The sequence below is a fragment of the Toxorhynchites rutilus genome, chromosome 1 (genome assembly GCF_029784135.1).
Source record: "Toxorhynchites rutilus septentrionalis strain SRP chromosome 1, ASM2978413v1, whole genome shotgun sequence".
In the NCBI taxonomy this organism is placed as follows: Eukaryota; Metazoa; Arthropoda; class Insecta; order Diptera; family Culicidae; genus Toxorhynchites; species Toxorhynchites rutilus.
Window position 1 is genome coordinate 112,572,205 of NC_073744.1, and position 13,862 is coordinate 112,586,066.

Below are 13,862 nucleotides of genomic sequence, written 5' to 3' on the forward strand. Positions count from 1 at the left end.
TTTCGAGAAAAACGCATTTGAAAATTCATACAGCAATACTATATCCCTTGAATTTACTTCATAATTTTGGCTGTAACTTTTACGAAATTAAATATCGAAAAATCCATTTAGGAAAACATTTCTAAGAGCATAAGCTTCCCAAAAATGCAAAAAAAAACTATTTTTTCGATTTTCCAGACCGGGGTCCCCCCTTAATTCCTTGGCACGACAAATAGAGGCGCTGGCGTAATTCGAAAGAAGCTTTCAAATACTAACTAAAGCTGACTTTATACTTTTTTTTCCCTGTTGGGTGTGAACCACTGCGTCCATTATTTTGAACTATTGTGGTATACCCCTTTTTTATACTACACTTCAAGCTTATCTACTGCTTATTGATGAGGGAGTAGACTGAAAGCTCTGTTTGATAACATTTATAATCCTGATCGGCGACGCAGACCAAGTTTCCTTGATATCATACTTACAATTTTTGTAATTTTCTCATGTTAGTTTCGACTAACAAAATGTTTTATTTAAGGAACACGTGCTTTATATAAATTAGTTTAGCATTAGTTCAACGAATGGCGTGATCCTCGCATTGATGTAGATGTCAAGCTGAGGCGATCATCAGCTATGGAGGGATGCCTGTTCCTCATTGAAGCAAAATGAAAATAATGCATTGATACTAGTAACATTCTACTAAGTTGAAAACTAACCTCTCAATTTTATATTTTCAGTTCCACCAAAGACGTCCTGTAATCTGTTGGAGCAATTCTCGGCAGCGAGTCCACTTTTCGGCAGCAACTTAATCTGCTTGGATATTAAAGTCATAACGGTGCTTATGGTTTTCATACTGGTGAGATACTTCTAAATACATCCATAGAGCAGAAGAAGAAGCTGGAGCCATTCCACGTCAAGTGTTTCTTAAGCTAAGAAGTATACAATACTCATGAGTAGTTTCTTCAGTATTCTCAATGACGCAACATGATACGACTTACCGAGAGGACAATGAAGATTGAACAACCAATCGTAAAACTGCATATACACGGAAAAGAAGAGAATGTTGGAGTTTCAAGGTGTAAAACGCGGTGTGTTTGGCATTTTATGCGAATTTGGAAGATTGACTATAACCGATCGAATCGAGTTGATGATCTCGAGCTTGACTGGTGAAGCGCAGGCGCTTTTGTCACCATCATTTTGTTAACACACCCACACACACACACATGCATACACGCATTGCACGCCCAAAGGCGCAGACAAAAGTTATTTGTAAGATATTTGTAAAACTGGGAAGTAGTATATGAAGACACTGTAAGCTGAATATGATATTGTGTTTCATACCCAAAGGCCCATTAGCGCGTAATTGGATCTAGATCGATACTTGTTAGATGTGCTGTTATTTTATATGCTTCGTGGGAATTACAAGTAAATTTTGTTTTCTTTTATTGAGCTTGTAGCTAGTTGTGTTTTTTTTAAAGTGAACATCACCTATTATTAATCGAAGGGAGGCATTTAGAGAAGTATATATATATGAAGTATTTATATATCCATATTATAGACAGGTATATAAATATATAAATGTGCATATTAATGGTTTACAGTTTTGTTTATATTATAGCTAAGTTAAGCTTGGTTTACCACACTTTTTATAATGACTGACGTTGTTAAGATTAGGTTTGCAAACTAGGCGAGTGTTCTGTTCAAAATACGATATAAGTACACAAAGTTTAATACTATAATAGCTATGAAGGGTATTTAGTAAGTAAAATCAACAAGTTTTTCCGAAAGACCTAACAAAATGCACCTTGTTTAACCCTTCAGTGCATACGATGTGAAACAACGCATATCTAAAACAAATACATATCAGATAGAACGAAACAAATAAAAAAATGACTGCACGCTTCTTTTGTGTGTCGTAAAATTTACGAACAATTTAAACGTAGAGATTGACTAATGGAATGCTAACATCAGAGAACTTTTTGATGCCATAACCCACCCTCCTTTTTATATACATACCATTTTATACACAAACTCACTCCACCAATTTATATGAAAAAACAAGAGTCGTTAGATTTAAAAACAAAATGTAAGTAAGTCGGCATTCAGAACTATTTGTAGATTGCAAAGCAAACCCTAAGGAATAAACTAACAGTGCATTTGTTGTTATTTGTGCACAGTTCCCAAAGCAGAACTTATGAAAATATTGGCAGGTTTTAGGTAAGCTAATACATTCGATAATCCGAACAAAGTACACTGAAATGAAGACATATCAAACAGAAAGTATTTACTTTGTTCCAATTGATAATGAATAACACAAGTAATAATATTTATGAAGCTGCTGTGTTGGTCAAATAAAATAGTAAAGCTTCCTGTATTGATTTGCAAGATGGTTTATTTGTTTTACTCTAGGACTCATTCGTTCAGTGCAGTCGAAATAGAAAAATTATGGTGCACTTTTGCTATTCTATTTTTTTCATCGTAGACGAATAGATAGTTGCAAATAATATCACGCAGTATAATGTATTCTCACAAAAAAATCAAAACAAGAGAATTGTGACAAATAGCTACTAATTTAAGGAAAGCGTAGTGGAATAAGTATGACAGTACGAAATCTGTTCTGTGGGAATCAATATCAAATGATAACTTAGGAAAAAAGACACACACACAACTCTTATATGCATTTTAAAGACAACCCCTCTGTGGAATATAAGCTAAGAAACTTATACATATATAGAAAAAAAAAACAAATGAAGTTGTAATCGAAATGCTTACTCCAACCACTTCCTGTTCGAATGGATGTTATCCAGAGATTTTTAGTCAAATGGTAGATAAGCCGAGCCTTTCCTCTTGATAGTGTTTTTTTTAAAAATGATTTACTCAGCGTATTTAAATGACATACACCTTTTATAGGCACGTTGTATACACAAAAACTAATCGAAAGAAAAAAAATACAAACAATTTCTTTGAACATAGCACATGTTTTGATACATACATATTCTGAATACAAGAATAACCACCCCATCAGCAGTAAACGTAAATATGAATGAGAGCATAATAATCTAGTGCATGTATCTAGATAATCAGCTGGACTGATAATACAAAAGTAGAAATACAACAAAACAGTAACGCAAACGCAATTCTATGTACATGGATTGGTTTGGATAGGAACAACAATCAAATTATTGCGAATAGAACGAAGCTTTATTTAGATTATATGGTTAGTTGTGGATACTGATCTTAAGTTACTTCACTGCTTCAGAAGTATTAAATGTATAGGGAATGCGTTTCAGAGGCCAACTTAGAAAGCTACATCTACGGCAGTTCACGACGGTTCAAAACTGATATGCAAAGAATCGGTTTTGTCTCTATAAGAGCAAACAAAAAAAAGTAACAAACTTTCATCCGAATGTATGCTTTAGAAATTAAAAAATTCTGTTCAAGAGAGCTTTTATTTACATCAAAGAAATATTGTATAGATATTAACGATATGTCTCACGTACACTTGTTGATGTTCTATAGTCTATATATAATGCATGGCCAGTGTACAATGGTAGATGATAGGATGTGTAGGGAGCTTCTATGCAAATCAATTGTTGTAAATGCACTAAACGAATTGGAATTCGAACGTTCAAAATTTTTGAACGATCAGAAAATGGAGTTGAATTTGCACTCCTCCATGTTGAAGTAATGCTCTAAAGACTATACGTAAACATGCTTGAGGAGTATTGTTTTCCAATCCTAAATTTATTGTTCCCCAACTTGAATCATTGTCCATTCCAGGGCTCTGGCAACACTATCCCAACCAACACAAATTGAGCTTAGTAGCCTAGGCTCGCGCTCAGCAAATATGTTCAGTATTTGCAATGGACTATAGCCAATGATTCTGTTGGATAGCTTCCTTTGGGAAACGATGTTTGGATATTCATCGGAAAGCTTTATTGGCGATTTGTAATTAAAATCACTGTTGCAGGATCATACAAAGCAATTCATTTTCAATTTTAGGTTATGATTTATTTGCTTATGATTTTCTATTTCCACACGATTACGGTATATGGTCACCACTTGTCACCACGTGGGCTTCTCGATTTCATGATTTTATCTGTAGGAACAAGCGATGACAATTAACAGAGCCCTGGTGAAGTTTAGAGTCCTAGAGCCTCTTTTTAGATTAAAACCGCAAAAAATTGATAGGCGACTCTTGAGACATACGACTTCCAAATGCATCGAGCTCTACATATCCACAGAAAAAAGCTAAGGTTGGATTATAGCTAAGATATAACCGCAAGGGTGACGTAGGACTACCATTGGCTTAGTAATCATTTGAGTGTATAGATTAAACCAGTGATTGACTGTAACTATTTCCGAATTCAATTTCGAACAAATCCTAATTTAAGTCAATTCATGCATCGTGATAGATTACGTTCTTCGTTGGAAGTCTGACGTATGGCATGATGCCTTGCTCCTATCATTTATTTATCGTGGACTTCCAAAATAAGTGAACGGTAGAATGGCTAAACAATCAATGTACTTTACATTTCCCTCTGAAGTTATTGATCTTCCAAGTGTACATACTTCTGATTTTGACACTGAACGCATATTGTTCAATCGTATACCGTTTTGCAAATTGCAGCAAAGCATTTTGCCAAACGGTATACGTAGAAGATCAGTGAGCTGAAGTCAGGAAGGGATATCTTCCAAAGCAGTCTTGAATAACCGAGCCAAAGGGTTGTGTTCATACCGCTTTTGAAGTCCGCACACATTCCGGATCGCAAAAATGCATGCGAATACAAAATTATCCGCACCTTGCATCTGTTTTCAATGCCGATTTTCTCTGGCTCATTGGTTTTGAAATCTGTGTTAGGAAAACACACAGATTCCAGCGATCGTACTTTAATCGCTGCGTAAGCATAACTGAGTGGATACCCGATCGGCATTCGTTTATATACAGATTCGTGTGATTTTGATAGCCTGTTTTCAAAGCAATTTTTAAGCTATCGAAACTAGTTTTCGGATCAATAATTAACAATAATATAGCTCTTAGACATTTTTGTCTTTCGAATGAAGTGATTATCTTACAACTCCGTTCAGTCGGTTTTGAACGTTAATACCTCACGTTCAAAACCTTGCACTCCAAGCGTCACGCTCTCGTTTTCGAAACTTTGGATATACACCCGGCACAGAAATGAAAGACACAGTTCTACGTTAAAATGTGTCAATTTCTAGAAGTAACCTCTTGATGGTTGTAGGAGCAAGCACAGGAGGCAATATATGTTTTTTTCGATAAATTCAATCTCGTCTGAATAATTTGTCGATCGTGTCAGTTGAAAACGAATTATCAAAGGCGATCGATTTTGAAGATGTTGTTAATCATCCGTACTCTGAAATCCAATCGAATCATAATCTCAATTTTGCATTTCTGAAATTTGATCGAGTCAAATCCTATCCGGTTGAGCGAGTGTAACAACATTGCCACGCCATTCGACATTGACGACAACTACTTCGTGTTCTGTTTGTGTGAAACGAAAATGGTAGTGGATTTTCTGGTGGAATAAGGAACTTTTGATGTTGGAAAAATCTTGAACAACAATTGTATACGATGCATGTTGATTTTAGTTAGTTAGGTAAGGGTCTAGACTATCGTTTTTAAGTATTTAAATAACATTAAGTTATCATTTTCATTTGCATTTCAAACTGCTTTCGAGCCTGCCAATTTGAGAATAATTTGCATGTGTCGATTGGATTAGATTTGAACGAATGTTCTGAATAAAAATATCGATCTTGCTTCAATCAATGTCCGAAGAGTACATTTCTGATATGTTTGTAATGGATTTTGATGAAGTGTATTTTTTAACCATGAATTTGTTTTTCTTTCGTTTTTTGAGTTTTTTTTGTATAATCACAAAACGAAAAAAAATCTCAAAGGGAGAGGTGTGTATATAATGCAGCAAGAGTAACTTACAATACAAATTAGATTCCGAGAGTGATGAACTCATTTCATCCATTATTCCCGATTCCACATCTTTTTACCCTTCGCGGTCGGAATCAATTTCCCTTAAAAGAGATCCTCTTATCTTTCCACGCTAAGAATATTTTGTTTATACCGAGTGCCGTTACCCATTATTCATAGAACTCCGTATAAATTCGTGAAAAAGTTGACTAGACATTAAAATTCGTTTTGAAAAAATGTAAACTATTACATAGTTGAATAAAGTATTCAGTATGGATTCCTTGTTGTGGTGGCTGAGAGTAGACACACGACCGCAATGGGTCAAACTAGCGGATAACGGCTGCGGCTTTCCACTCCACTCCTTTTCCGCTGACATATCCGTGAAAGCAGAGTTTTTAATTCTTGCTACCACCACTCCTGAATAAGTATCTGACGATGACTTGTAGAAAAAACTGGAATCGTCTGCTTGATATCTTATTGGTCGAACCGCAGACGAATTAACAAACTAGCTGACCCGGCGAACTTCATCCCACCCACAATTGATATGTTGATATAAATCATTTCGAACACTCAAGTTTCCACAGGAATTATTTTTATGTACATAATCTATACTTGCAGTATGAATTTTTATTTGACATATAAACCTGAAGCGGACTAAGACGCATCAACCCTGATACTGACTGTTTAAATCCGTTGCTCCGTTCTTGAGTTAAACCGCGAGGAACGGACACCAAATCATTTTTATTAATATGAATCAATTTTATAAACACATAGTTACATTCACTTTATTTATTTGAAACTCATTGTTGAAAAAAAAAACAATATGTATTTGAAGTTCATTGTGAAAACATAAACATAAATGAAACATAACCGTTATTGAATTGAATACATGGTGAAAATAAAAAAAAATATTCGAAATTCATTTTGAGATATTTTGAAGCAATTGTTTAATTTTCTTCCTTATCTTGGATTTCAGTTCTGAGGATTCCGACGCTTTGCCTTGGAGCGCTGTTCCTTCGTTGCGCTGTTGTGGGGTTCGAAGAGACAGACGGTGGTTCCTCATGAAGCTAAAATCCCAATCACTTTCTGCCAGTTCTGCAACTTGGTTGAATTCGTGCTGGAGTTTGTTGGCTTCCGCAAAATCAAACGCCAGACGACGTAAATCTTTGAGAGTCATACCGTAGAAAGCTGTGTCCAGTGCTCTGCAGTGGTCCGCCAGATCTTCAGACTGCTCACTCGTAAACACTTGTCTAAACCGCCATGGGTGCTCGTTGGCACATCCCAGCAGAAGTAGAAATGTCAATAAAAGAAAATTAAAATCATAAATCACTCACTGATGTAATCCTCTCCCTCAGAGCTGATTCAGAAATATCGAGGTCTGCCGCAATCCGACGCTTCGAGACTCCCTCCCGAAGCCTCTGTCGGGCCATTTGAGCATTTCTGGAGTGCATTTCTTCAAATGAATTTTCTCGTTCTCTTGTGGTTTCTTGTGGGGCCCATTAAAAATTTGGTTGAAAACATTTTATAATTTTTTTTCAGAGCAAAACTCTGGTGCAAACTTTTGCCCCACAGCCACTGCGCACCTTTGCCCCACAAGCAATTTTTGAACTAATCGAATTTTTAAAAAAATGCTCTTGAACTTTTTCACAAAAACGAATACGCACTATCATCTACTATAGAATGAAGGTTTCGTTGACAGTGTAGTTTCGAACTTTCCAGTTATTTCAGGTAAGTTAATCGTCATCTCCAAAACTGAAAAAAATAGATGAAAACATCGCAAAACTATTTTTACCTCATAATTTTGTGCCACTTTCATGAAATGTATCTTGTTTATATGTGTGAGCTGCTGGTGTAATAATGTATCAAACGAATATACCTTTGTCGAAATTTTATGCTCGTTTGCTTTAAAAAGGCCAATGCGCACTTTTGCCCCGTGTGCACCTTTGCCCCGCACTACTCTATGGTTTAGTCCTTTGTTCCATGCCACCCGTACACTGCAACAATTAGTAATGAGGGTTGCAATCTACAGAACTGAGTGGGCTTCTTGCGAAAGGTGGTTTTGAACATCGGAAGGGCATCCAATCAACTATCAGTGCTGCAGGTTTGTCATCGGACGAGGTTAGGTAATCTTCGATTACATATGACGACAATGAAACATTGATAGCTCTCTGTGGAATGAGCGTGGACGACTTTCAGCCAATAGCTGATGGAAGCGAAGAATCAAAAGGTTATTGAACTTTTAAGGTGAATGGTTTGTTCCAAGTTCCAATATGGAAAAGAACGACATAAGATAATCATTGCTGTTGCAAGAGCTCTGATATGACCCAGCATCACATATATCCACAAGATTTTTTTTATAAATGCATTCAGCCCCAGAACTTTGAGCTTTATGTGCCTCGCCTCTCTAGTCAGTTGGTCCAGCTTCCATGTTCCAATTCGTGTCCGTTGTTTCATGCTAAAAGTCGTTGCCGTTCAATCAGTCCGTATTCAGTCCAAGTAAAAAGGGCTTCCGTAATAGTTTGTTAATTTCGGGTACAGTGAATTTATAAGGCCAAGCACCTATTCCTCCGCGATGGGTTTGCCATCTTAGCTATAGTTTCGAGGAAAAAAATCGCGTCTGTCTGGCATCCAGGGGCTGAATACGAAATGATTGTATGCGATGTAGAGACAGCTGTTCGCTTTAGTTTGCCTGAATCTGAAGTCCACAATGAAGCTGTGGAATCGCTTATTCTATTCCTGTGGAGGCGATCTGGAGTAGTGGTAACATCCATACCTCTTACGCTGAAGGTCATGAGCTCAATTCTCTATCCCGACATTCTTCCGAAATGGGAGGTAAAAGTGATGAACCAGCCAAAAGTGTTGATAGTCGCTATAATACAGAAAAAGAAATCCCGGGAGGCTTATTTGAGACCAAATAAAGATTCCTACAACGCAGCCACTGAACCTCTTCAGACAGGAACCGCAGGTAGTTGTCTCGACTCAAGGGTTCCTTCAGTAACAGTCATACTAAACAGGTTTAGCTCAAGCTTTTCCAAGCTCCAGTGAAACGGTGCGCCACTCGACCAGAGCCTACAATCTCGACCTATCGAATTGACACACTTTGTGTTATCTTTTCTGATACTCCGGGCGTTTCTTGGACAAGAACTAATACTTTCTTCAGTTTTCGGAAGGTCGTACCAGTTTAAAACATGATGACCACAGAAAACAAACAGCCGAAGATAAGGCTGTAAGATTGGAAGCAATCTGACCTTGCATATGCAGCCTTATTCTGTATTTCGAAACCGTTATTTTGTTCGAGTTATAATTTCGCATTCCCTTTTTGGAATGTTTGGAATGGCCATTTTCCCCTATATATTGATGTCCATTTAGTGTTCGAAGAGAAACAGATCAAACGAAATGCAAAAACAACTCGAACGGAATGCAGAATAGAACTTTATCAAGTCGATGATAATCTTCTGTGTTTGGTATTCTTGAAATATTTCCACTTTTCATCCTCAGTTACGTTGCGATTTTTTTTTGTACATTGCAAGCAAACTTTCGCCGATCCTTTTCTTTTTTTCTCATTGTCTGTCGGTCAAAAATCAATCTTAAGGATCATTACCATGGCTTTCAAATGTCGGGAAATGGTTTATTGGTCAACGTTTAATGTTGTTGTTGAGTTTACAATAAAGATTTCAATTCGGCGCCTTCAAATACTTTTTTTGGTTTTCCACGTCCCTCGTTCCTTATAACAAAATTATCAATTTTAAACCTCGTCCTTAAACGTAAACAATGATGTCGGTTGAGAACTGTCAGAGCGATTCAATAATTCCATTTCCAGGTCAAGATGGCGCTCTCTGTATTATATCTCAACAAACTTGAACAAAGAAGCAACATCTTCGCGTTAACCCGGCGATATAATTTGAATTTCTAGAAGTGATTCGTTTAGAGATTAAGCAGATTGATTCCCGTCTATGGATAAGATATTGTTGACCAGAACTTTTGACGAACACTGCATGGATGTCTTCAAAGTTGTGTTTTTGCAATAGTGGTGGGTCACAAACTTATTCTGTTTGGGTGTCCACACAAGGTGTCATCTAATGCTCCCCATAATTGTGAGCGACAGTAGTCTCATCTTCTGTCCTTCGCCTTAATCCCGCTTGCATTTGATCCCATTCCATCCGTAAATTTTCGAGACCCTTTCATGAAAGGCCATATTCTAGAAATTCTTTATGATCTTATATCCTTTTCTTGGAGGTTTCTACTTTCCCCGATATTAGAAAATGTGATAGAATGTATTTTCGAGCTATCCTACTCAGTGACTTGGGAAGAAACCTTTGTCGAGCACAGTTTTTGCTTATCCAAAGGATTCTGTGAGTACAACAGCGGAGGAAACAGACTGCTTTTGTAAAATCGTTGGACAATCGAATGGAAACACCTTCGATATCGCTGAATGTAGTGACTTCGTATCGAAGGGAGTTTTTTAAGTCTATTTCGTCAGCCTTTGGAGTAAAGATTATTATTTCACGTATCTCATGAATCATTCGAAGATAGAATTTGTGATCTCAGTGTTACTATCAATTCCGCTATTACTACTTCAATCGATTTTTGCACAAATACAGTTTGGATTACATTACAGGTATACTTTCCTGGTGAAAACATTTTTATTAAAAAAAAACTCATAAAAGACGAATTTATTGACATGTTATCAAAATTATCTATTTAGCTCCAGAAAAGATAATTTGACGATAACATGTTCTTGAAAGTCCGTTGAATACTATAATCACCAGATATTTCATTATTGTTCTACTATGGGTTCTACCAAGGTTCGAATTGAGTTCTAAAATCTAATGTGTGAGGAAACCAAAATTGTTCTCTTTTGCACATCGTTAAATTTAATATCATGATATTGAACAAACCATTACTTCAAACATGGGGAAATGCACACAATATCGCACTGAAAAGAAACACTAACAAAAATTTCATTTCAAGAGAAGAACGTTTTGAAGGAAGCTATTTCGATTTTTTTTCCTGAAGCATTACTGAATGCAACAAAATTTGAAATGTAGACACATAGGCACCGTAAACTAATGTCAATTCTATGTAATGAAGTACTAAGCTACAGTAACAATAAATAGCATTAAAACCAAAAAAAAAACCCACACATACTTTTAGAGCTGATATTTTGTATGACAAATATAGTGCGACGCTTTATAGAAGACACTTTACTGAAAAAGTTAGCTACATACCCTACTTCTAGAATAACATATATCGTATATATATTTTAGTGCTGACAAAAAAGTCTGTAGAGCAAAGAATTGAGATTAAAAGTATAATTGTGATGCATTATTATGGACAACAAAAAAGTTGAAACGGAAAACGATATCGCATTAACACTCTGAAACCAAAAAAAAAAGTTTATCTTGCGAAAAGAAGACATTAGCACATTGTAGCGATACCAGCCAATTAAGAATATTTGGGATCTGTTTTTACTTCAGTTTTGCTGGTAATGGAACATGATAGATATATAAACATGATTGCAACGTAGAAAGAGTGTGTGAATTCTTAATGAATAATCTAAATGAAAACATGTAGTTGACATGTAATATAATCTACAAAACAAACAAAAAAATGGTTTTAAAAACAGCCGAATATAGATCAATAAGCCTGTTAATGTGCTTTACTCTCGGTAAATTGGAAATGCATAAAAACGGTTCACGAACAAATGAGAACATTAGGTTATCGATGGAACATTATTCCAAATGGTAGAATTTAGAACAACACATAACAATGATGCTTATGAGACTTTACAAACACCTTATAGGCTATCCTTTTATAAACTAATGTATAAAACGATGAATGCAACTACACACAGATGAGGTGGAAGTTTACAATTGACCCGAAGTAAACAAAAAATACACAAAATGTCCGAGTACTAACTTTTGTTTTATTATTTTTGGTGCTAACCTAAATTTAGAAGGGTTTTTTTTCAAGATAAAATATGTGCTCAATAATCCGAGAAAAAAAAACATCTAAATTCTTCTACATCACAACGGAACGAAGGTAGAGGGCGCTTACACTTGTGACGCAAAGAAATATGTGTTCAATCAAACCATAATGGTATTCGAAAATGTTTATCAAAGCCGAAAAATGGGCGAATTTGGTGAGCTTCGGGAAAGTACAGTATTATTAACAGGACTTTTCATCTTTTCACGCTTGGTCGTGTGCATTTTAGTTTGCCAAAAAAAAAATCAGCATTTTTCGGATCTGCTCATTGCAGGCAGAAATGAAACAGTTTTGCATCCCCTCCCCTAGGAGCATCGATTCGTCCAAACGGCTCACGGATGTTGATACACCCTCTGTAACAAACGGCTTTAATTGTGAAATGTATCAGCACGCGTCAGAAGGTGATTGAAATATTTCTGAAATGCTACCCAACTCGAGCGTTTCAGCGAAAGCTCAATCGTACACTGAAATGAAAAATAAACTAGTCTTGCCGCACTGGAATGTATACTGCATTTCGATGCAAATTAACATAGCACTTAGCGAAATATCATGACACTTTTCATATCCGCGAATATAGCAAAAAAAGGCAGCGCCCGAAATATTTAGAGAAATTTCAGCTAGGGTTTCCTGCCTGCCACTGGAATTTGTCAGCCATCGGTCGCTGTATCAAATATTAAATATCTCGCGGAAATGTAATGTCGTCAGATGAAGGACTGCTATGCACACCCATATGTGTGTACTAAATATATATATTTTTAGACAGAACACTGTGTATGTCACATCGAGTTGCAGATAAGTATTACAAATACAAGAGCAAAAAGTTTGTACCCAGACACATATCAGAAACTAGGAGAAAAATAAATATCTACTCTATATTTATACATAAACATGTATTTTGTAGTCTAAATTATTGAAGCAAAATATAAACAATCTTGTACGGCAAAAGTATGAAGAAGTATTTTATAAAGAAATTAAAAACAAACAAACAAAAGAGTAAGATAAGTAACAAATATATATATATATGAATGAACGAAAGAAGGTAATGGAGAAATATACCCTCACATCCGTGGATTGCTATGGGCCAGACAAAGCAAATACATACATATCAAACAAAAGATTATATTTCACTAACTAAAAGAAAACAAGCAAACATACAAATGCAACAAAAAAAACAGTATGAACAGTTTTAAACCATGCGAAAAAACAGTTCTTCATATGTACATGTTGTTTTCCAGCATAAAGAAACAAAACTATCAAGTTAGAAAAATGGCTTATAAATATAAGGTGACAACATTTGTTACAATAAGCATCGTACAGTGACTATGAAACAAAATAAATTAAATTGAAAAAAGTTTTATATTGTTTTCCCCTATATATTGATGACATTTTATGCGATATGGTTGTTGAACTAGAATTTTGGTAGAATCGTGTGGATAGAGATCAGAAGAAGCGTAAACAGTGCTGCCAACCACGTTCTTACAGTATGAATTTGGAACGGAGGGAGTGTTGTTTGCACATCTTGAAGGTTGTGCGATTATCTCAAAGAAAATACAGTTTGTTGTTGTTTTTGTGTTGAATTCCAGAGACATTGAACAGCAATTCGTCTATTCAGGCCTTATCTGCATTCTTACCATGCGTTACGTTACATATAGGTAATCATTCTAGGTGAACAGTGGGCTCTATTAATGCGGATATCGTAACCTTAAACATTGCTTAACGTTTGCATTGATAAAAATGGACTTTTTTCGGATGGTGATAAGAAAAACTAAGACAGATAATTGAGTTCGATTAATCTCCCATGGAAGGTAATCATATGAGCTTACCTGCAAAAAAAATTTACGCCCTTGCGAGCTGTCTTCCGGCAGTTAACCGGCCATGGCGGACGAAAACATGCATATAGACAGGTATATCCATGTTCGCCAGGTACTGTTCCACTGTTTGGCCGGTTACACCG

General features: G+C 36.0%; 1 protein-coding gene across 5 annotated transcripts in view; it reads left to right on the forward strand.

Moving 5' to 3' along the window:
* LOC129763015 (acetylcholinesterase) overlaps positions 1-13,236 on the forward strand; it is a 92,511-nt gene extending 79,275 nt beyond the window's left edge. For all 5 annotated transcript variants that reach the window (XM_055761718.1, XM_055761717.1, XM_055761720.1 and 2 more), the window contains one exon: positions 714-13,236. In XM_055761718.1, the coding sequence (XP_055617693.1) occupies positions 714-847 (134 nt within the window). In that variant the 3' untranslated portion in view covers positions 848-13,236. The remainder of the gene's footprint in view (positions 1-713) is intronic.
* The last annotated feature ends 626 nt before the right edge of the window (positions 13,237-13,862 follow it).